The sequence below is a fragment of the Elgaria multicarinata genome, chromosome 1 (assembly GCF_023053635.1).
Source record: "Elgaria multicarinata webbii isolate HBS135686 ecotype San Diego chromosome 1, rElgMul1.1.pri, whole genome shotgun sequence".
Taxonomy (NCBI): Eukaryota; Metazoa; Chordata; class Lepidosauria; order Squamata; family Anguidae; genus Elgaria; species Elgaria multicarinata.
This window is the reverse complement of record NC_086171.1, coordinates 49,247,995-49,270,695: the sequence shown is the minus strand read 5'-3', so window position 1 is coordinate 49,270,695 and position 22,701 is coordinate 49,247,995. Positions and strand designations below refer to the sequence as shown.

General features: G+C 43.9%; 1 protein-coding gene across 1 annotated transcript; it reads right to left on the bottom strand.

The window, feature by feature from the left end:
• Positions 1–280: 280 nt before the first annotated feature.
• On the bottom strand, positions 281–3,047 carry OTUD1 (OTU deubiquitinase 1). Its single transcript, XM_063127576.1, has one exon. The coding sequence runs from the start codon at positions 2,666–2,668 to the stop codon at positions 1,373–1,375; it is 1,296 nt and encodes a 431-aa protein (XP_062983646.1). The 5' UTR covers positions 2,669–3,047; the 3' UTR covers positions 281–1,372.
• Positions 3,048–22,701: the final 19,654 nt, after the last annotated feature.

Below are 22,701 nucleotides of genomic sequence, written 5' to 3'. Positions count from 1 at the left end.
ACCCCTTTTTTGCATCAAGAAAGCAGTACCAGGCTGCCCCATGAAGAGAAGCCTCACTTGAGCATCCACCAGCCTTCTCCAATCAGCTGCCCCTTCCTCCAACTTTGTCATCACCAGATGCCCCTGATCTTTCTGCCTAACCTTCCCAGAAGCAAGCCTAGTGATAAGGGAAGGATCAAGCTTCACTAAGAGAAGAGGGCAATCAACAACCCAAATTTTAAAAGGCCACGTTTTGATCCCTCCGAGTGTTATTCTGTCACACTAAAAAGAACAAATGTAATTCCAAGCAAAACTATACATTTATTCCAGAATAGCTAAGAATATTCCTATTATACAAATACAGTATAAATTCAGAAGTCACAAAATAAAAAAGTACAAACTCCATTACTTAATAAATATATCTAGCCATTTCAGTTTAATTGGAAATTAAAGAGAGTAGCTTTTACCATGAAAATCTTGAATGTTTGACCCAGCAAACCATACAAACTTAGTATAAATACATTTTTACATAATACCAGAGTAAGCCCATTATTAACTGTTAGAAAACATCTAAAGACTAAAATGTGATAAAATAAACCTGCTGGTGCACTGTCAAAAGGCAAGCAGGCAGCATGTGCATCCATAAAAAGAACAAGACCACAAATCAAGGCCATTCTTAAGGAGCAATTTCATCATGTCTTTAGCAGGCTAAACCAATTTGTTTTTTGTAGATGAATACCAAAAAGAAAGGGATGGCACCAACCAGGTAATAAAATTAAAAGCCAGGCTTGCTCTATACAAAAACTGAAGACAGAAGAGTCACAATTACTCTCTGTACCATTCTTGAAAACGCCATGCTCCACTGTATGAAGAAATCCTGCTCAGTAGAATGGGCAATTCATCTTAAAGGTTGCCACTTCAAAGTTAACTGCATACTTTAAAATTATTTTTTTTAAAAGCATCTGATGCTTGCTTTCATCTAATAAAGAAAAAAAATCAGTGGGCCAGCATATTTTAATTGATAGAATGTTGGTCTGTATGTTTCCAATGCCAACATATAATAACTATTAGGTCACAAGCCATATTAGCACAAAACCCCGGTAAACCTCTTACTAGCTTATTTTGGTGGTAAGAGACAAAGATACGTGTTTTTTTAAATTGTGCACAAGAAAAAAAAACTTATAGAAAAGAGTGTATTGGAAATAGAACAAACATATAGAAAAGGATAAAATAGTAAATAACCAGGATCTCATGGTATATACAATTGCTCATTACACATCTCAGTCTCTGTGTTCCCCTTGAGTTCTTGCTCAGCCAAGGGCGCAACTACTGGATGGAGCAGTAGAGAACAGTTAAGGCACCATGACAGCGGGCAACAGAGGCAGCGCCCACCTCAGGAGCAGGCGTTCTGCTCAATGTACATCTTCGACAATGATACAGCCATGGATTTGGCCAGCTCCTCGTCCCGCCTGCGTTGCACCTGAGTCTGCCGGCACCATTCCTCATACTCCGGATTGGGGCACTGGCGATCCAGCACGGCATCATAATGCCCATTGCTAAGCCAGCTCAACCAGATGCTGCGCCGGCTTGGGTCCTCGGGGCCCAGGAAGTGGGCCATGGTGGAGACGGTGGGGCTCTCGGGCCTGCCTCCGGTGGTGAGGTGGATGTTGACGTTGAGCATTTGTCCCATGGCCAGCAGCTCTGGATAGCCGGCCCAGGCGCCGTCCTGGGCAGCGTTGATGAGGAACTCGCCCACGTCGCCCTCGATGATGGGGCTGAAGTGGTCCAGGTGGTCGGCGATATAGTGCACCGTCTGCTCGCGGAGCTCGCCGTGCAGTCGCTGGTCTCCGTTGACGGCCTTGCAGACGGCCCGGTACAAGCAGTTGCCGTCGGGAATGATATGGAAGCGGAAGAGGCCCTTGTGCCGCAAGTACTTGTCCTGCTTTTCCACCTCGGCCAGATACAACGCCAGCTTCTCGCTGCGCTCCGTCGGGCGGACCTGGCAGGGACTCTCTTCCTCGGGTGCCTCCAACTCGGCCTCCTGGCGGCAACCGGAGTAGTTCAAGCCGCCAGCGGCGGGCTGAGGCTCAACAGAGACGCCCGGGTAGCTGCTGGCTGCAGCAGCCGCCGCCTGCAAGGCCTGGCAATGCTCGCTAAAGCGGAGGCCGCGGTTGCTGGGCTCCTGCTGCAAGCTAGGTTGGGCGGCGGCGGCGGCAGCATCGCCCCCGCCGTTCTCCAGCAGCAGCCACTGGTGGGCGGCGTGCGGCGCCGAAGAAGGGCCTAGCTCCCCCGCCACCACGGCGGTCTCCGGGCGCGGCACCAGCCGGATGGGCACGACCCTTTCCAACGGCCTGCGGCGGATCATCTGCGCGCCGGAGCCGTAACATGGCGATGCCTGCTGCTGATGGTGCGCCTGCTTCCTCTGGCTCGGCCCGGCCGGAGACAGCAGCTCCAGGCAAGAAAAGGCGGGCATGGCTGCGGTTGTGCCCGCTCCTACTGCACTCGAAGTCCCGCCGCTGCCTCCTCCTCCTCCTCCCGTGTCGCTCTCGACTCCCACCGGGCTTTGTCCAGCGGGCTCCGGGGACGGAGAGACTTTGAAGACGACGCCGGGCCCGTTTGTTGCGCTGCTCCCTCCTGCCGCTGTCGCCGCCGCCGGGTAATGAGTGACGATGGTACTGTAGAGCTGCATCCTCGGCCCTTTATAGGCTGCCGTGGAGGTAACAGCAGCCCGAGGAAGGCCGCAGGGGCCGGGCCAGGGAGCGACCACGGGGGCCGCCGCCCCTCCTCACAGTAGGCAGCCAGAAAGGATGAGGCGCCCGAGTAAAAATAAACACGGGCATCACCCTCCCGGCCTCGTCGTCGTCGTCGTCGTCCTCCTGCTGCTGCCGCCGCCGCCCCCCCTTCTACTCACAGCGGCCAGGACTAAGCCGAGGCAGCCCCTCCTCCCCGCGGGCCTTCTTTCTCTCCGCCTCCCTTTCCCTCAGGCCGCGCCGAAGCGTGAATTCCTGCTGCGCCACAGCTCTGGGCGGTTCCCTCCTCCCTGGCCGAGGCCTAGGCCCGGACCTTCCTGGAAGGGGCTGGGGGAGGGGGAAGGCCGGCCCTTGTTTACTTCCCTCCCTTCAGCACGTTGGGAGATACACGTCGTCAAGGCGGGAAAGGAGGCGCGGCTTGGCTCCGGCGGAGCGCACCAGAGCCGCTTCCCACCCGCCGCAGGGGGGAAGATTCAAAAAGGCTTCCGGACGCAGGCTGCTCTCTTCCGCTCTGCCTGCCTGTCAGTTAGTCCACGACGTTAACCGGCCGCCCTCGAGTAGGACGCCCAAACAAAAGCGTTTAGGCGGCCCTGCTGAGTGGGGCAGCTAGGTGATTTTAGCCCCTGGACCTAATGATCTTAGGGGGAGGGGCGGGAGGCCTTTTTAGACAGCCGTGTGTATGTTTCACAACTAAGGGCGCAGTCTTTTTTTTCTGTCAAAACCTACATGGGGATTGCGCCCTAACATTTCTCTTCTCCCCACCCATCCAGTGCCATTCCAGGCTTTACAAATGTGCCTACATTCCTGATATGTTAGACCAAGAAAACTGTTTGCTAACCCTGATTAAAATAATAACATAGTTTTAGACAGCCACATGTATATTTCACAAGGAAGGGCGTAATCCTCTACATGTTTACACAGGGGAAAAGTCCTACAAACTCGTAGCATTCCTCAGCTGGCCTTGCTGGCTCGGGAATGCCAGGAGTTGTAGGAATGTTTTTTGCGGAAATATGCATAGGGTTGCGCCTTAACATTTCTCTTCTCCATCTTTACAATTGTTTCTACATCCCTGATAAGATAGAACAAGAAAATACTTTGCCAATTCTGATTTAAAACAATCACATAGCAGGTTTGCATTTTAAACTCATTTAAAACAGCACCTTTACGACTTCAGGGGGGGAAATGGGATTTGTTTCTGCTGCCCTCATCCCTTCTCTTTGCATGGACTGTTTTGGCCCATTAAGGCAGGGGGTACTCCAAAAGCCACAGTAAATACCTAAATGTACATATGCACAATCTCCACATGTGACAGTATACATAGGCTTTCCCCTCATATGCCTATGTAGGAAAAATATGAGCACACCTGAGCTTCTTCAAGCTGCTTTGCATATTCCTTGTATTAAACCTGTGTCTGACTACCAACATGATGAAATTATGTGGAAACATAACAGGACCTGGCTTTTGTTGAAACTAGAACCAAGCAGCTGTGGTGCACAGATGTGTCTTGTTTGTTTTTAAAACTAAGCCAGGTTGGCTAAGGCATGCTGGGAGTTGTAGGACTTTTTTTCTGCCTAAACATGCATAAGATTGTGCCTTAAGACTACCAAGGAGTTTCTGAGCTTCGGCAAAGAATGTCAGGACTGGCTTATCCCTTCTCCTTCAGGCCATTTTTCAAATCAAAATCACACTCCCACCGTAGAACATCCTCCTTCCCCACAGGGGAAAAGATAGGAGCACCCATAGACATACAGAAAATATAGGTGCAACTTGTATTTCATATCTGATTGGGGCCTAAGGTTGCAATCCCATCCACCCTTGCCTGGAGTAAGTTCCACTAGATTTATTTCTGAGTAGGCATCCATTTATTTACAGGGAAAGCCTGTGCATGTCTCCTCTGAACTTCTCCATCCCAAGTAGGCAACAGTCTCCCCCAGCCCTGCCAGTGAAATAAATATATAGAAAAGGGCACACAGATACCTAACATCCCATCCAACCATCCATGAATAGCCAATAATTCTAAAGACATAAGACATGGTACCCAACATTATAGTACTTGGACAGTAATAAACCTACAAAGAATGCAGTTGGACTTGACAGATTGGTCACCAAATCAAAGTTTTATTTGCTATCTGTCCTTGTTGAAAAATCAGTGTTTCAGTGATAACACTGGAATGAAGATGACGTGAATGCTGACGTTGCCTGTATTAATGATTCATAGTTGGCTTAACTGTTTCATGAATCAGGTTACAGGTTTCAACACACAAGTATATTAATAGACATTTATCTAACTCTCTTATGGTCAGGAACTGGTGCCGTACATAGTGCAATCTGATTCTGTTGTGACATAAACCAGTCAAACAATTATTTCTTCTTCACAAAAACATCAATTGTTGACACAACTATTTTAATCCCATTAGGGTGCTTCCAGTTCACAGGGGTCCTAGCGCTAACAATCAGAAGGCATTTTGCAACTCCATCTTTTCTTCCTTAATGGATTTTCTGCAGTACGAAAAAAGACAGAAGTGATGGGGAAACATGGGAGGATTACAAGTGGATAACAACGTCATCTGGACCTCCTATAAAATTCCATGAATGAAGCAGGTACATTAAAAGAACCATTCGGTTCTTGCTTAGGGCACAACCCTGTTGCGATGATTGTAAGCCTCTGAACCCAGGGGCTTATGGTCATCCTATGCAGGGCTGGAGGAGCGGTGGAGGTGATCTTCGCTTCCCTATTCTCCCACCCTGCATTTTTGCTAGACAAGCTTTTTTGCTCAACTAGCGAAAGTGACTCAGAAGGAGGCTGGAGAGGCCTCAGGTTAGCTTGTATCCTGGCCTCTCCAGTCTCCTCCCTTCCCACCAAAATGCCCTCTTTCCCCCCTCTATGAGGTTACATTCCTGGTCTTGAGGCAGCTGGCACTGTTCTTTCTGCAGTAGCAGGGGGTGGGGGCAGAGTTCCGATTCCCAGTTCCAAGGTTGAAGTGTTATCTCTGACCTTGGATCCAGGGATCCGAACTATCCTATGCCCTTCAGACACTGTCTAGGGGCAATAGGACCATCCCCTGAGTTACTGAATTACTGAAATGAAACCAGGATACTGACATAAATATATTTTTATTGAAAGATAAATCATATGATTTGTAAAATCATAGGAAAGATACTGCAGGGTATCTACAACTGTGCCCCATGCCATACCACTACTATCCTGGAGTACAGATTGGTCAGAACCATGTATAATCTGAAATGTATCTCTCTTTTCCTCTGCCATCTTTCACAGAACAATCTTAGGCACATTTTTTTCAAAAGTAGGTCTCACAGAGTTCAATGGGATTCCCAAAAAAGAACGTACAGGATCCTACCCTCAGTTCCTGAAGATCCCCAGACCTTACAGTCTTAGGCTGCAATCCTATACCCATTTACCTGGGAATAAGCCCTGCTGAACTCAGTGTGGGTTATTTCTGAGTAAATGCACATGAAATTGCACTGTTAGACACTTACTGCCTGGACATAATATCTAGAAACTAACTGGATTGGGAATTAAAAACATAAGCAGGGCAATTCTTTAACACTTACAACCATACCTGGACCTTGCTTTCATTTAAGTTCAGTCTCCTATCACTTAAAAGATGTGAGGCTGGATGTTCAAGATGGTGCTGCCCTAGAGCAGGGGTGGGTAGACTTCAGACCTGCAGGATCTATTTTGTTTTTTACTGGAACATCAAGATATTAACCAGAGCCTAGTGCAAAAAAACAGAGTGGAAGAATTTTGAGGCCAGGAAGTTGTTTTGAGTACCAAACTGAATAGATTTCCTAATCCTTCCAGTACAAAAATCCACTCCTAGTTACCCCCAGCTTTCTTTATTTCAGTGTTAGCATTAGTGTGGGAGAGGCTGCTATTGTTAAACAAATTGGGTGTCAGTAGTAGAATCTTGCCAATATACTGCAAATTAGGACTGTGTACAGCCCCCCGACTCACCTCCGAGCCTGTTTTGGAGCCTCTGAAATGGCCACGATTCAACTTGGGGTGCTTTAAGGGATCGTTGCCTCAAGGCTGAGGTGAGATTCAGTCCCCTTGGAGCCAATTGGCCTTGCGGGTTGCTGGGCGCCAGGCATGCAGACGGCACCCAGGAAAGCCAGGAGCAAGGCCGATCAGGAGTGGACTCCTGACTCCCCGCCATCCCCACACCATCCCCTCACTGCCCCTATGCCCCCCCAACCCAGAGCCACTAGCACCGGGGCGTACCTGCAAATGCTTCCTCCTCCTGAGAGCCAGCTCATGATTTAAAGTAATTGCAGGGGCTCTTTACTTTTAGTATATCTATGGCTACAAACTACAGTAGCCATAAAGGGTCATTTCCCCTTTACAGCCGCCATAGCTTGCTGCCAAAGATATACTAAAAGGAGGAGATGCATTTGCAGGTAAGTCCCGGTGGCAGTGGGTGGGCAGCAGCAGGAGAGGGAAGCGAGTCCAATGGACTCATGGCCAGCCTTGTGCCAGCTTTCCTGGGTGGGCAGTCTGGTATAGGGGACCTGCACCACCTCAAATCGGTCCAAGGTGCCCCGAGGCTTCAGGGCCAATCTGCTTTGGCCTCAGGGTGCCTTGGGCTAACCCGGTGCCACTCCGGATTCGGGCCGAGGCAGGCCAAACCAGATTTGGGCCAAGGCAGTGCACAGACTTACTGCAAATTACCCAGAGAACTCCCAAATCTACCTTCTGTTCACTCTACCCTAGAGGAACCAACTCTATCTCTCTAAACATGCTTTGCCATTTCAAGAACTTTGCATTAGCAAGGAGTTAGCAGCATACAGTGCATAGCAGGGACACTGCTGGTTCCTTTTCTTTGGTTTCTTGGGCTCAGAATGCTCCAGGCCTGGCACAGCTGAGCAGAGGGCAGAGCCCAACAGCTCTGGGTGCCATTGAGATCAGTCTGGTTGTGTTACCTTCTTCTCAGACACCCAAGAATTACAGTGCTCCGACTCCAGTGACCCAAGGAGAGGGAGATGCTGAGAAAGCGTGGGAACGAAGTGAGTGCTGGGAGACGGTGGGCATTACATAGCCACATTACTTGCATGTACACCTGTCCTTGATTTCCATCACATGACACTTGTAGCAGGACAGAGATGGAAACAGTGCATGACAGAAATGGAGAGCCAGCTTTTTGTTTTCGTAAATGATTATCTCACAGGGCTATTGTGAGGCTGAATGACCTGGCGGTAATTCATTCCTCTCAGAAGTGTTGTATAACTGGTTAATAATACATATGTTGTATTTCTTAAAATTCTTCTTTTCATTTGCATTTCAGTGGATTTTCTTTTAAGTAAAAAAAATTACTTGCTATCCCTTTTCTTTACAAATTTAAAGAATTCTAGTTAAATTCTCATATAACCATAAACATAAATAACAATCAAATATAAATATGCAATGTATAACGTTTCAAATAAATATCTTACACCTTTTGAAGATTGTGCACTAGAATGCCAAAATTAAGAAAAGTTTCCCAGTTCTGTACGATTTTACAGCATTTTTCTGTCTGCTTTCCCTAACACTGATATAGTTAGTAGGTTTTGCCATAATGGCCTATTCATATGCTTTATATTATCCTGTCCAGCAAAAAAAGAAAAAAGGCAAACACTAACCAGCCCAAACATAAATTATCAGAGGATATGTGAATCTCTGTTTTTGCATATGCTCCACTTATGTTCTGATACCTATCCCTAGTAAAACACTCGAGATAGGTATCAGAAAATATGTGAGGATTCTGGAGGTGCCTGCCACGACACAGGCTCTGAACACCAGGCCTGGCCGCGGCTACTTCCTGCTCAAGCCAAGCACCACCGCTTGATACGCCTGAGGCGAGGGATAAAAACCACCTTCCTCCAAACTATGTGGAGAAAGGGGTTAAATGGAGAAAGATTTCAATAATAAATTAAAGCGCTGTGAATTATATGTGCTGTGGTGAATTATTGTCAAAGTGGGTGCTAAACATATAAACTTCAGATGATGAATGCCAAACAGACACATGGGATTTTTGTGGTAGTTAAAAACAAAATAATTAAAATTTATTTTTAAAAGTGCACAAGCCTTGTTTCAAATTAAAACATTTAAAAACCTTTTTGAAACCTTTCATCCAATCCTTTCACCCATTCACATACACACTTTCCTTTCTCTCACACAATCACTCTTGAGCTTTCTTTATTATCAGTATTGTTTAATATACATCAACTATGTGCACACCACACTCCAAAGACACCACTCTCTACTCTGAACCTCAAATTCTCCAGATCCAAGTACTCTGAACACCAAGAGCTAACACACAGAGAGCGCTAACAATCCCCTTATATATCACTCCTCCACCTCCCAAGACATTCTAACTCCACCCACTCAGATCAACATTCTAAACACACCACAGACTTACCAAAACAGACATACATTAGGGAACTGACTTGTGGGGTGTAACGCCACAGTGCCTTTAAAAAAACTTTGGTGTATACACATGTATGCCATCTTCCCTGCCACCTCACCACCGCTGATCCAGAGAATAAACGTTGCTGAGTATGTATGAGTTTCAGCTGTTCTATAAATATGTACAAACAGCCCCCTAAAAATGATCCACAGAGTCAGGAAACCCTGCTGAATGTGGTGATTTGTGGTGTAAAGGAGAAGTGGCTTCCCCCCCAAAATTGGGTAGAAGCACCTTCCGAAAGCAGAGCCCTTCCTCTTTTAGAAGGCAAATCCTGGATCCAACACATAGTCCTTATAAAATACTGAAAAGTCCCAACAAATTTTGCTTGAAGACGACTTGCTTCAGGGGTACTTAGGCACTTCTAAGAACTATGAGGGTACATCTACTAGGGTGACCATATTTTGGAAACCAAAAAGGACGACAACATGGTTGGCCCCCAAGGGGGCGTGTCCAGCACCGGTGTGTGTGTGTGTGACCACCCGAACATAGCCTTATTTATTTATTTATTTATTTATTTATTTATTTATTTATTTATTTATCATACTTATACCCCGCTCCTCAGCCAAAAAAGGCTCTCGGAGCGGCTTACACTTGCAAAAAAGACAGTCCCTGCCCTCAGGCTTACAATCTAATAAAGACATGACACACAAGGAAAAGGAGTCAAGGAGGGAGGGAGGGAGGAGAGAGAAAGAGAGAGAGAGAGAGAGAGAGAGAGAGAGAGTCCAGCAGGAGCAGGCCCCGATGTTACTTCTGCCTGCTCCTGTCCCCTCGGTCCTTCTTCTTCCCCACAGGGCCAAGATAGCAGTTTGCCCTGTGGGGGGGGGGGGAAGAGTCCAGCAGGAGCAGGCCCCGATGTTACTTCTGCCTGCTCCTGTCCCCTCGGTCCTTCTTCTTCCCCACAGGGCCAAGATGGCAGTTTGCCCTGGTCACATGTCTGATTTTACAGCACACATTTAAGACAAATCTGTTCTACGTAACATCTTAATGTTAAAATTGCTGAAATAAAGAACAAGTGAGACATTCAATGTATCTGAAATTAACTTCACTCACTCCTAATTTTGTAGCTTTTGCTGTACTTTGAAGCTTTTGCTATACTCTGTGTGATACATACTCCCCTTCCCTCAAATATCTTTTCTGACTGTATCCTCACTCATTGCAAGCTGCTGCTGTTGTTAACGGGAGTTGCTACTGGCCGTCCGGATGGCCGGCTTTTTTTATTTTTAAATTTCAATTAAAAAAAAAACTGTGTATGATTGTCACAAGTTTCTCTACTCTAACATTAGGGTGGGTGTTGTGGTAGTGAACACTGCTTTGCCCATTCACACTTCTCACTTATATACATTAGCTTCTCAAGGCTTGTGCGTTGGCACCATTTTGCACATCCAGACTTCGAACTCCTGTCTACTTCCTGCACAAACACGCGACTCTGAGACCCTCTTCCTAATGCCCTGTGTTGCATGCCAGCACCATGGGGCTAAGTTACAATAGATGTCTCTGAGTTGTCTGTGTAGCCTCTATTGTCTCTCACTCTAAGTCATTGCAGACAAACCAAAGCCTCCAGCCTCAAACAATCTCGAGAGCCCACAACCTCCCTAGGTAACTGATTCCGTTGTCGTACTGCTCTAACAGTCAGGAAGTTTTTCCTGATGTCCAGCTGGAATCTGGCTTCCTTTAACTTGAGCCCATTATTCCGTGTCCTGCACTCTGGGAGGATCGAGAAGAGACCCTGGCCCTCCTCTGTGTGACAACCTTTTAAGTATTTAAGAGTGCTATCATGTCTCCCCTCAATCTTCTCTTCTCCAGGCTAAACATGCCCAGTTCTTTCACTCTCTCGTCATAGGGCTTTGTTTCCAGACCCCTGATCATCCTGGTTGCCCTCCTCTGAACACGCTCCAGCTTGTGTGCGTCCTTCTTGAATTGTGGAGCCCAGAACTGGGTGGCAAGCCAGCGTCAGGGCCAAGCTACAGGTCATCTGGGTTGCCTTCAGCCTCTCTCTGCCTTATGACAGCCAGCCAATATCTCCAGCCTCAAATAACCCCCCACTCCTTCTCTCTGCCAAAGTCTCCCAACAGTCCAGCCAGGCTGTGCACTCCCACCTGTGGCTGGGAGTAGGGCGACAGCTTATAGCTTGGTCGCATCCGGTGACTCTTGTTTTTTAAAAAAAACTCCACCGCCAGCTGCCTCTGCCTGCACCAACACTGGACTCTGAGACACTCTTAAGGCTCTGTGTGGCACAGCAGCCTCTCAGGGCTCAGCTACAGCCATCTCTGAGTTGTGTCTTCAGTCTAACTCTGTCTCTAAGAGATATGCCAGCAAGCCAAAGTCGCAAATCTATCTATTTTTCTCTGACATGCACTTCAAATGCACATCTCAGCAGTGCAGACAGAGCCTAGCTCACAAGTGTACAAAGTGAAGTGGAAGGGAAGTGGTAGCAAAGCAAAGCAATGATATGTCAGGTTCCAACATCCACAGCAACAGGGCATCTGTAAAGAAAAGAGCCTCTCTCTTGACCATTGGTTGTGAGAGTTTTTCTCTAAGAATGACCCTTCATTGCCCAGGATGTGGAACTTTGAGAAAAAGGCCTCTGGCCCATTCTGGTTTGCCCTGTGGGCTGCTTTGACTGACCTCTCCTTTCCCACATTTTGATTTGTGGATGCCTTGCCTCTGCTGAATTCCAGGTACCCGACTGCCCACGAAATCTGCAACAGGAAAGGTGCCCTGCTTACCCAGCACTTCTTACCTAAAGACTGGAGATCCCCTTGATGCCAAGGGCTGTGACTGCTCAATGTGCAAGACCCCAAAGAGGAGATTTGACAACCTGATTTTGAAGGATATGGCTCCAGTGGTTTTTAAAAACAATAATTTTAAAAGAATGTAAGCCTATGCAGCAGGGTCTTGCTATTTACTGTTTTACTCTGTACAGCACCATGTACATTGATGGTGCTATATAAATAATAATAATAATAATAATAATAATAATAATAATAATAATAACTTTGAACTTTTTTAAAAAAAATCCTAAAAAATCAATGGATGAATGAATCTGATTCAAACTTGGCATGGCTAAATCTCTCCTTAAGAGCTATCATGGTGTCAGCTTTCAGCTCTTTACCTTTAAAAATGTCATTTAAAAAATAATAATTTTAAAACCTCAAATTTAAAAAAAAGTCTAAAACTTAATGGATGAACAGATCTGTTTCAAACTTGGCATAGCTAAAGTCCTTGTTAAGAGCAATCATGGTGCCAAGTTTCATCTTTTTATCTTTAAAAATAATATTTTAAAAATAATAATTTTGAAACCTCAAATTTAAAAAAAATCCTAAAAATCAATGGATGAACGGATTTCTTTCAAATTTGGTATGGCTAAAGCCCTACCTAAAAGCTATCATGGTGCCAAGTATCATCTCTTTATCTTTAAAAATGACAGTTTTAAAAATAATAATTTTAAAACCTCAAATTATAAAAAATTCCTAAAAATCAATTGATGAATGGATCTGTTTCAAATTTAGTATGACTAAAGTCCTACCTAAAAGCTACCATCATGCCAAATTTCATATCTTTAAAAATGGCAGTTATAAGCATTTTTGTTAATTCCCATTAAAGTAGAGCTGCCCTTTGCCTGGGGAAGATGGGAAAAATCCGGATTTTTCTTCAAATTTTGTAATTTCCCCCCCTTCCCTGGTTTGTTACCAAAAATCCTGACAAATCCAGGTTTTTCCTGTCATATGTTCACCCTAACATCTACCTGTCAGGTTTTCGTGTTAACCTTAACAGTAATTATTGGCAGATTATTGGCAGAGACTTGCAAGCTCAGAACACCTGTTGGTGATTGGGTGGAGTAAGTAAAAGCCTCGCTCTTTCGTAGCAGTGTTTGGGGGTGTGGTGTAGGCCGCTGCCAGAGAAGGAAGTATATTGCTTTGATGTGAAGGGAACATTTGTCAAGGAGAACCGTAAAGCTATTATGCTTACTGTGATTTAGGGTAAGACAATTACTTTGTTATTAGTTGATGCTACCAGCCAGGTTGTTTTGTTTTGGAAGACTTCTCTGAATAAAAGCATTGAGGATTCAAAGCTCACGCTTTTGTTTATTTGCGAACTGCAGGGAGGAATTTGTAAAACACTACTAATTCCCCACACACTACCAAGGCAACATAGAGGCAAAAAAATGTTGGGCTTCCTACTGTTTTATAAGGTCTGTATATCATCTGATAAAGATGTATATTTTTATTACCATTTTGAGGCCTCCTCTGGGGTTTTGGTGCTGCTTTCCTCCCCCTTTTACACCTAGCAGTTTACTAATACACCAGAATCCAGTGCTGGACAGGCATTTGCAGAATGAATTAAAAAGGTGTACGAAAGGCAAAGAGCCTTCAACAATATGTAATAGTGGAGGCAGGTGTGTTGTATATGACATTCAGACAGTAATTTTGGGTGTGAGACTAAGGATGCTATAAGTATACAAGAGAAACCCTATCTTCCCCTGTGAAAATTGGAAAGTCCTTGTATTTATAGGCTGTGATACAGAAGAAATCAGAACTTATCCTGGTTGCTCCTTCCACCCATGTTAAAAAGGAAGTCTTGTGGCACTTTAAAGACTATAGGTAGAATCCAACTAAAGTCCTACTTAGAGTAGACTTGTTGAAATTAATGGGAATTAAGGTAGTCATGACAGACTTAATCCTATTCATTTCAATGGGTCTACTCTAAGTAAGTCTTTAGTTGGATTCTACTAACAGTTTTAGTAGCTTTTGTGTTCTAGCACCCACTTCATCAGATGCTTGTAGTACATCTTATGAAATGGGCTTCAGTTCCTGAAAGCTTATGCCATTATAAATATGTTAAGGCTGGATCCAGATTGAGGCCAGATCTACATCTTGTGCCAAATCACACATATGGAATAAAAAGCAGGAAATAACACTATGAAAGCAGTATATGGAATTTGGATTCTGTCCCCACAGTTATCAGTGCGCTTCAATACCGCTATAAAGCAGTAGTGTAGATCTAGCCTTAGTCACACGTGGAATATAGCCATTGAAATCAATGGGAATTAAGACAGTCAACTTTAACTTAAATTGCATTGATTTCAATGGGTCTACTCAAAGTAAGACTAAGTCTGGATCCAATCCTAAGTCTGTAAAGGTACCTCAAGAACCTTTTACACTTAAGTTCTATGTGAGCCTACTCAGAAGTAAGCCCCATTGGGTTCAATAAAGCTTACTCCCAGGTATGTGAGTATAGGATTTCAACCTCAGTTTTTTCTGCTGCAATAGGCAGATACCACTCTGGACATCTTATTTAGGACAGAAGTAGTCCAGAGCAATTAGACTTCTCACCCCTTTGAATATATAAATGCTACATAATTTGGATGCATGGTTTTGACTGATTGATTGCATTTATATCCCACATTTTTTCCTTCAAGGAACTCAAGGCATCATACATAATCCTCCTCCTGTCCTTTTCTAGCCTCACAACAACAACCCTGTGGGGTAGGTTGAGCTGAGAATCTGTGACTGGCCCAAAGTGACCCAGTGAACTTCCATGGCCAAGTGAGGACGAACTCAGATCTCCTGATGCTCAGTCCAACACTCTAGCCACTATACCACACTGGTTTTGTTATTATTCCCTTACTACATAATTTTTGAAGATTTCTTAGAAAGACTTAATATGTGTTACCCAAATATATATGTGGGGGGGGATCTTTTAAAACATCTAGATGGTTTCTTTTCCTAGCACTATAAATCTGAGCTTCAAAAGGAATAATTTCACCTAGTCATATGCACTGCAATTAAGGACACACTGCTTCTAACACATCAGTAGAAATTTCATCAGAATATTAATTTTGGAGTTAGGTCTTTTGGTTACTAAGGCTGAAATCCTATATACACTTACCCGGACATGAATCCCATTGTTCTCCATGGGACTTACTTCCCAGCAGGCAGGCATAGGACTGCACTGTAGATGTCTTTGAGCAAAAATAGACGGCGAATCAAAGGAAGATTTTGAAATTTGTAGCACTTTTAAAAATTGCTAGTATTTGTAGCATGAAAAAAGCCCACGACCTTCTGTATAATCTTTTAAATTTGGGAAACATGAATACATTTTTAACATTTCAGGAATTCAAACTAGTACTTGATGTCACTTCATTAATAACGTACCATGACATTAGTTCTCCCTTGGATCTCTCTCTGAATGATTCAGTGGAAAAGTAATCCTCAACATTCCGCTGTCTCCTAGCAACTGGCTTGGCATCTCTAGGAAAGCCATACTCTCAGAATGAGTGACTATGACATCACAGTGCATCAGGGGAACCAGAGGCAGTGTTGCCTTTCTTTTAAAGGTACAGGCTTACTCTGCCTTCTTATGCTCCAAGCAGCCTTAAAAATGGGAAGTGTACAAAAGTCATTCTTTGGGATTTTGCACATCTTCTGTTAACATTAAAAGAAGGTTTATACATTGACGACTCAGGTGACAGCACAAATACTTCCCCACACAAACCTCCCTTCAGTATTACAGAAGCACAAAAACAAGAGGCATAGGGTGACCATCCATCCTACTTGACATCTGTCCTATTCTATTGGAAGGGTTGTCAGAGGACAGTTCTCTATTGGACGGTGTCCTCTATTTTTAGGGCTGTTCAAGTCCAGTTTAAAGATAAACTGGAGAAGGGAGAGAGAGGGCTCTGAAGTGGCCCATTCCCAGCACCTAGAGACAGGATTGCTCAGGCACATAGGTCACCTGGTCACTGTCCTCTCTGCTACAGCATTTCTATTTTTGTTATAATAATTACTTTAAATGTGCATGTATGCATATAAATTAGGATACGCAAATGTGATGCAAATCTGTGTCTCATTGGTGATGCATTTCCTCTCCTTTGGGGGGGGGAGGTGTGCCTGTGGTTGTCATAAGCGCAATTTCCTTGTGCTGCCTATTTCTTGGAATATACAAAAGCTCTCTGCATTTCTGTCCTCCTCTCAAATTGCTAGACAATATCATAGATAATCAGATGAATGCCTTCCTTTGTAAAGGATGAAACATGAGAGCCAGTGAGGTCCCATGAAGGTATGAGCCAATTTCGGTTAATGAGGTGAAAAACCCAAAGCAGGCAACTTTTCCTGCTTAAAACTTAAAAATATAATATGCAATTTCTTATCCTTAAATGTTGCCAAGATTCAACACTCCAAAGCGAAAGTTTTACACTGCCTAATACTAAGGCTGGCCTTGTTCAGTGACTCCAATGCTGGATTGAACTGTTATTTGCTAGCAGAAAGAAAGCTCTTGTACAAAAGTTGCTTCTTTTACAGTGCAGCCAAAGTTTGCCAAAAATAGGAAGCAGAAAATGTCAGTTGCGCTTTAAAAAAAAAAAAAGTATGATACTACAATTGATAGGACTGCAGGTTTTATTTTTATGGTTTGACAGTTGTAACGATCTCAGGTCTTGACAATAACATTACTGACTGACTCAGAAAGAACCTTACTTGACCCTGCAAAGTAACAGTCAGGGAGGGACGCAATGGCTGCTATGCCAGTGAAATGTCACGGTGTGGGCTCGCCAGACATTCTTCATGGCTCTGCAACTATGGTTTGCATATCTTTAGAATCAGTGTGCCAGTAACTGACGTCAGCACATATTCAGTGGGAATTGTCAGTCAAGTAAAATGTGGCCCTTAAAAAAACCAAAAAGTTGCACACTTTGATGTCTAAAGCAAAAGTATCTATTAGTTTGGTTGTTCAGTAACATTTACAAGTAATAAAGAGAGTACAGGATTGTAATGGATTGTAATAAGCTTTCACATCTTCCATTCATGTCCATCAAAATGTCCATAGTGAGGTTAAGAGAAGAGCAGGGCCAGACTTACGATTAGACCAAAGAAGGCTACTGCCTCAGGTGGTAGATGCTGGAAGAGATGCGCATTGGCAAGACATTGGAAGACAGAGCTGTGTGTGCCATGCAACCTGCCCTGTACCTTTTAAGCTAGCCTGCTGCTCTCCAATGCATCAAAGGATACTGTCCTATTGCCAGTGTTGAAGTAAGAGTCAACCGTCAATCTCGGTGATCTTTCTGTACAGAATAGGAGGGGGATGCCATCTTGTCCTTTACCGCAGACAGCAAAATATCTTGGACCAGCCCCATATAATCTTTGAAAAGGTGCTTTTCTCATGCATGTCAGCTTCTGCCCACCCACTGCCACCTAACAAATGCAAAATGTCTTCTCTGTTGCAGTCGAGGAAAGGAAGTATATTACATGGGTAGACACAGCTTATGGTTCTGCTAATCATGAAAAAATGTCTCCCACTATTCAACAGTTCTGCTGGCACAGAAATCACTGTTTACTTGACACATTTCAAAGAGCAATCAGATTATATGAGACACAAACCACAACTGGGCAAACAACGCTGGCAAAACATTTGTATCCAATGACCTCAGTCCCAATTCTGCACTAAGAACTACTTTAACTATGACTTGTGAGTAGAATATGAATTATTTGCCAGGAGAGAAGGAGAAATGCTTTGCTTTGCCTGCTCCCTGTTTGAATCATGGTTTATGCTAGCCTTCTCCAACTTTCTGCCCTCCAGATCTGTTGGACCACAACTCCCATCATTCCCAGTCAGCATGGCAAATGGGAGTTGTAGTCCAACACATCCAGAGGGCATCAGATTGAGGAAGGCTGGTTTATGCTTACACTTGCTACTTCCTTATTCATTTCCTCATATTTTCTATATCAGTGGTCTTCAACTGGTGGGTCGCGACCCAAAAGTGGGTTGCAGGATCAGTCTAGATGGGTTGCGGAAAAGCTGTTGCCACCATGTTGGGAAATTGTGAAAGTGTTGGGAATCCGAGGTGGGTCTCAGATCTGGTCCAATTGAAGACCACTGGTCTATATCATTTATATGGTAAATAAATGTTGTCACTAGAGATGGTATCATTTGTATTCTATAAATATCTAGCACAGTATCCGCACTAAGTGAATGTCAAGTAGTAGTCACAGCAGAAAATAATGTCTCATATTGTTTTATGATCCCCATGTTCACAAAAGGCAGCAAGTTCCTGGGACAGCATTTTAGAGGCACAGTTTCCTTGGAAGGAGAAAATATTTGAGATATATGTTGTTTGCCGAATATCATATTTGCTAATATAAGTACAGGGAGCAGGAATTCAGACAGGTAATGCTAGTCCTTAAAAAGTTAATGCAGTGCTAGACACCCACACCCACATGCAACCAGGCTCCTTCCTCCCACCCCATCCCCCGGCCTCCTATCCAAAGGGCTTATTCTTGTCAGTCAAGGACAAGATTCAGACATCAGTCTCCTTTGCTAGCCACACCACAAAGCTATTTCTCTACAGCCTTGCCCTAAATAGCTGGGTGTGTCCAGTGTTCCTGTAGCCACCTGCTATCAGTGCTGACTTAGGTAAACATCTTGAACTAAGAAGTGGGTGATATCAAGGAAGGAGGAGACTTCGTGACTCTAGGGCAGCCTTCCACCAACATTGTATCCTCCTTTTGGACTTCAACTCCCTTCAGCACCAGCAAGCACAGCTAATGGTCAGGAATGCTGGGAGTTGTAGTCCAAAACATCGGGAGGGCACCAGGTTGGGGAAAACTGCATTAGAACAATGGATATTCCAAGTGGGCCTTGCAACAAAAGGTCACAGTGGTCCTCTTCAGGGTTCCAACCAAACAGCGATGCTCTTTTCAAAATACTCTATCCCATTTCCCCACCTCCAGTTTTTCCAGTTTACATTGCATGCCCATTGACCTCTTTAGGCTATCGGGAGGGAGGGCTCCGCCCTTTATTATTTTCTCCTAAAGATTTTGTGTACTTCTGCAAAGTTTGGGATCCCAAACTTGCTGATACCTTAATCTTTTGCGTGAGTGGTGTGGTTTGGCTACATAAGGAGCTATACTGAGAGGTTATTAGTATAATGAACCTGGGCCCTACTCATTCTTTTCCAGCAACCTAATTTATGGGATATATAAGTAGCAGTTTAAGGATGTGTGCTGTTTCTAAGTAACAACAACAATAGCTAGAGTCACAATTAACGATAAAGTAAATTATTACTTCTTTAATGGGAAACAATTCTAAGCTATCATTTATTATGTAACCTTGCAAACACACATCCCATAACATCATTGCCTTAACCATCTAGATCATCACCAATTTATCACGCATCATGCTAACATTAAATCTGAATAAGATTTTTGGCTGCCATGTCCAGATATAGAACTTGATCCAGCCAAGGTTAAAAGACATAAGTTCTACTGATTTCAATATGAAAAGCTAGGGATTTCCTTAAAATACCTCCATTCAAATCAGTGGAACTTAAACTTAAATAAGTTAGGCTAACTGTGTCTGAATTTTTAAAATGGTTAACTGAGAGAGCAATCCTATGGCTCTTAGATGGCATCTGAGGAGCCATAGAAGGTTAGAAATTTAATAACGGCCAGGGAAGGCAACGGCAAACCACCCCGCTATAAGGCCTGCCAAGAAAACATCAGCGAAAGCTAGCGTCCCTTCAAGAGTTAGTAATGACTCAGTGCTTGCACGAGAGGTTCCTTTCCTTTCCCTTCCAGGCCTACAACCTTGGAGGGGGAAATCCAGGTGGGGATTTCCCCCTTCCCCTCCCAGCCACCATGGAAAGTTCTGTGGTAGCTCCTTTTTCAGGAGAGGGAGGGAGGGGTGCATGGCAGTGGGAGTGGGGGAGAAGAGCCCGTGGTTTCACCAGGTCCAGGCCTTCCAGTTCTTGGATCCGGCAAGGCAAGAGGGTTAGAGGGCTTACAGGCCCATTCAACTTAAAATGCATTTCAGGAGAAACAAGATGTGAAAAGGCATCTATCATTTCTCCTGCTCTGCCAGGCTCTTGTTGGGAGGGCTTAGGATGGATAGAAGGACCCAAGAGTGTCCATCAAGCAGGCATCCGCCCAATATGATGCATGCTAATAATGCAATTCTATACATGTCTGCTCCTTCAGAAATAAGCCCCTCTCAACTTGCTCCCAGGTAAATGGGTATAGGATTGCAGCTAAACTGGCAATTCTATACCCGCTTACCTGGGAGTAAGATTCATTGAACTGAGACGAGCAAACTACTGTGTTTTGCACTAGAACCTTGAGATCCAACACACACACACACGAATGAGCCTGGTCCAAAATAGTGGCTCTGGCAGATGGACATACACTAAGAATTAAGGAACTTAGGGTGTCTCTGAGCAGATGCTCGGCCTAGGAATTTGTGATCAGTAACCAGAGGGAACAGATATAAAAGAGGGCAGGGCTCCTGCAGCTTTAACTGTTGTGATGAAGAGGGAATTTCACCAGGTGCTGCAGGCATACAAACGACACCTGCTGAAATTCCCTTTTCTGTACAACTGTTAAAGATACAGGAGCCCTGTCCTCCTTTCCGTAGGGTCACCTTAGACAGCAATCCTCTTGGAATTTAATGGCTCTCTGTTACTTCGCCTCCCTCTGCGAATGCTAGTCTTTTTAAAATCCATGTCCTCATCATCACCTGCTAGGTGACATCTTAAAGGAATTGTGTTTACCCGCTGTCTGAATTAGTCATCACAGAGGAAATCCACACCATGGTGGAATTTGGGTGGACCACATGGAAAGACGAGCAAATGGTAACAAGTAAGGAAGTTAACTCATCTTTCAAGTGTGCATATTAAAAGAGAGAGGCATCTAAGCATAAATCAAGACACAGGGAAAGCTGTTCTCCCTCTCAGGTTGCATTCAAATATAAATCATACATTATGTATTAGCATGTACTAATCTATTTGCCCCATAAATATTTCTAGAACATACTGTTTATTAGAGTACATTACAACAAAATCCTACGCATGTTTTACTCAGAAGTAATTATCACTGTGTTCAATGAAACATGCTCTCTAGTGAGTTTAATATTGCAGCCTTATACTGCAATCCTATTGATGCTTACCTAGGAGTAAATCCCATTGAACTCAATGGGATTTACTTCCAAGTAAACATGCATAGGGTTTTGCTGTTAGGCTGCAGTCTAAAACACACTTACTTGAGTTAAGCCTCTTGAACATAATAAGAATTACTTTCGAGAAAATATGCCTAGGATTGTTCTGTTAATCTATCTTCCCCCATAGATATTATTCTTAATGCATAACTTGCTTAATCAACCAAGTACATGTTGGAACAACACAGGGAAGTTTCTAGCAGAGACATGCCCTATAATACTTGAATAATATCCCCATAATGAATAATAATACTTTGACTACATTCCACCAAGGACAACAGAGCACACCCTCTATTCTCCTGGTCAGCAAAACGTTTTGAGGTAGGGCCACTGTAATCATGAAGGACTGACATTAAAAACAGAGGCAGACACATTTACATTCATGTCTAACATTTTTAATGTAACTTTACCTGTCATTCAAGTTAGTGCGTAAATTAAAAGCGGCTCGTTTCTGGTGTAAAATATGCTTCCTCAATTTCATTCCAATCATTAATATTAATTAGCATATTATTTCTCTATGATTGTATCACTATAACTGATAGCACAATGTACCTATTGGGTTAGCGGCTCGTGCTCAAGTGCCCTATTCTACCATACTCCATACATTAATGCTTATGAAGTATCATGCACAGCCTATGCTCAATTGAATCCTCTCACTGTATCTTGCTTTGCATTACACCGGGCAAACAATTACATTAGAACCTTTTTGTTCTCCAACAGCTCACGGAGATGCATAGCAGGGGACAAAAGAAGGATTTACTGCAATTCAGGATATAACACAAACACATACACCACACCTTCCTTTAGCTGTCAAGCATCAAACTCTTGTACAAGCTGCCGGCTCTAATGCAGGGGCGGGCAGACTTCTATTTTAATTTTTTGTTAGAACCCTGAGATCTGTCAACTGGAGCCTGGTACAAAAGACATACACTGGGAATTAAAGAACTTATTTTAATTTTGAAGCTCTAAATGGCTTGGGGCCAGGTGATCTGAAGAATCACCTCCTCCCATATGTACCTACCCAGACCCTAAGATCATCTTCAGTGGTCCTTCTCCGTGAGCCCCTGCCAAAGGAATGGTGGCTACCTGGAAGAGGGCCTTTTCTTCTGGGGCACCCCGATTGAGGAATGAGCTCCATAGAGAGATTTGCCTGGCACCTACGTTGTACACCTTTCTGGTGAAGACACCTTTTTATTTTCCCAGTATTTTAGCATTTTAGCATCCTAGTCTTTTAGCTCTGCTGTTTTAAATCTACATTTTAAATCTATATTTTAAATCTCTGCATTGCTGCTAAGTTTTATTCTGGTTGTACTTTTATATTGTAATTTAACCTTCCATATTTTATATTTTATGGTGTACTTTGTGGTTTTAATTTTTGTGAACCGCCCAGGAAGCATCAGCTATAGGAAGTTATAGAAATGAAATAAATACAATAATAATAATTTTGAATTTGTCGTGTGTACCAGAACTGGATGGAGCTCACTGCGCTTTCACACAACAATCCACTCCTAGTTACCATAAGCTTT

Bases quoted from the DNA above. Each gene is read 5' to 3' on its own strand.
- OTUD1 (XM_063127576.1), bottom strand. From the start codon at position 2,668: ATGCAGCTCTACAGTACCATCGTCACTCATTACCCGGCGGCGGCGACA.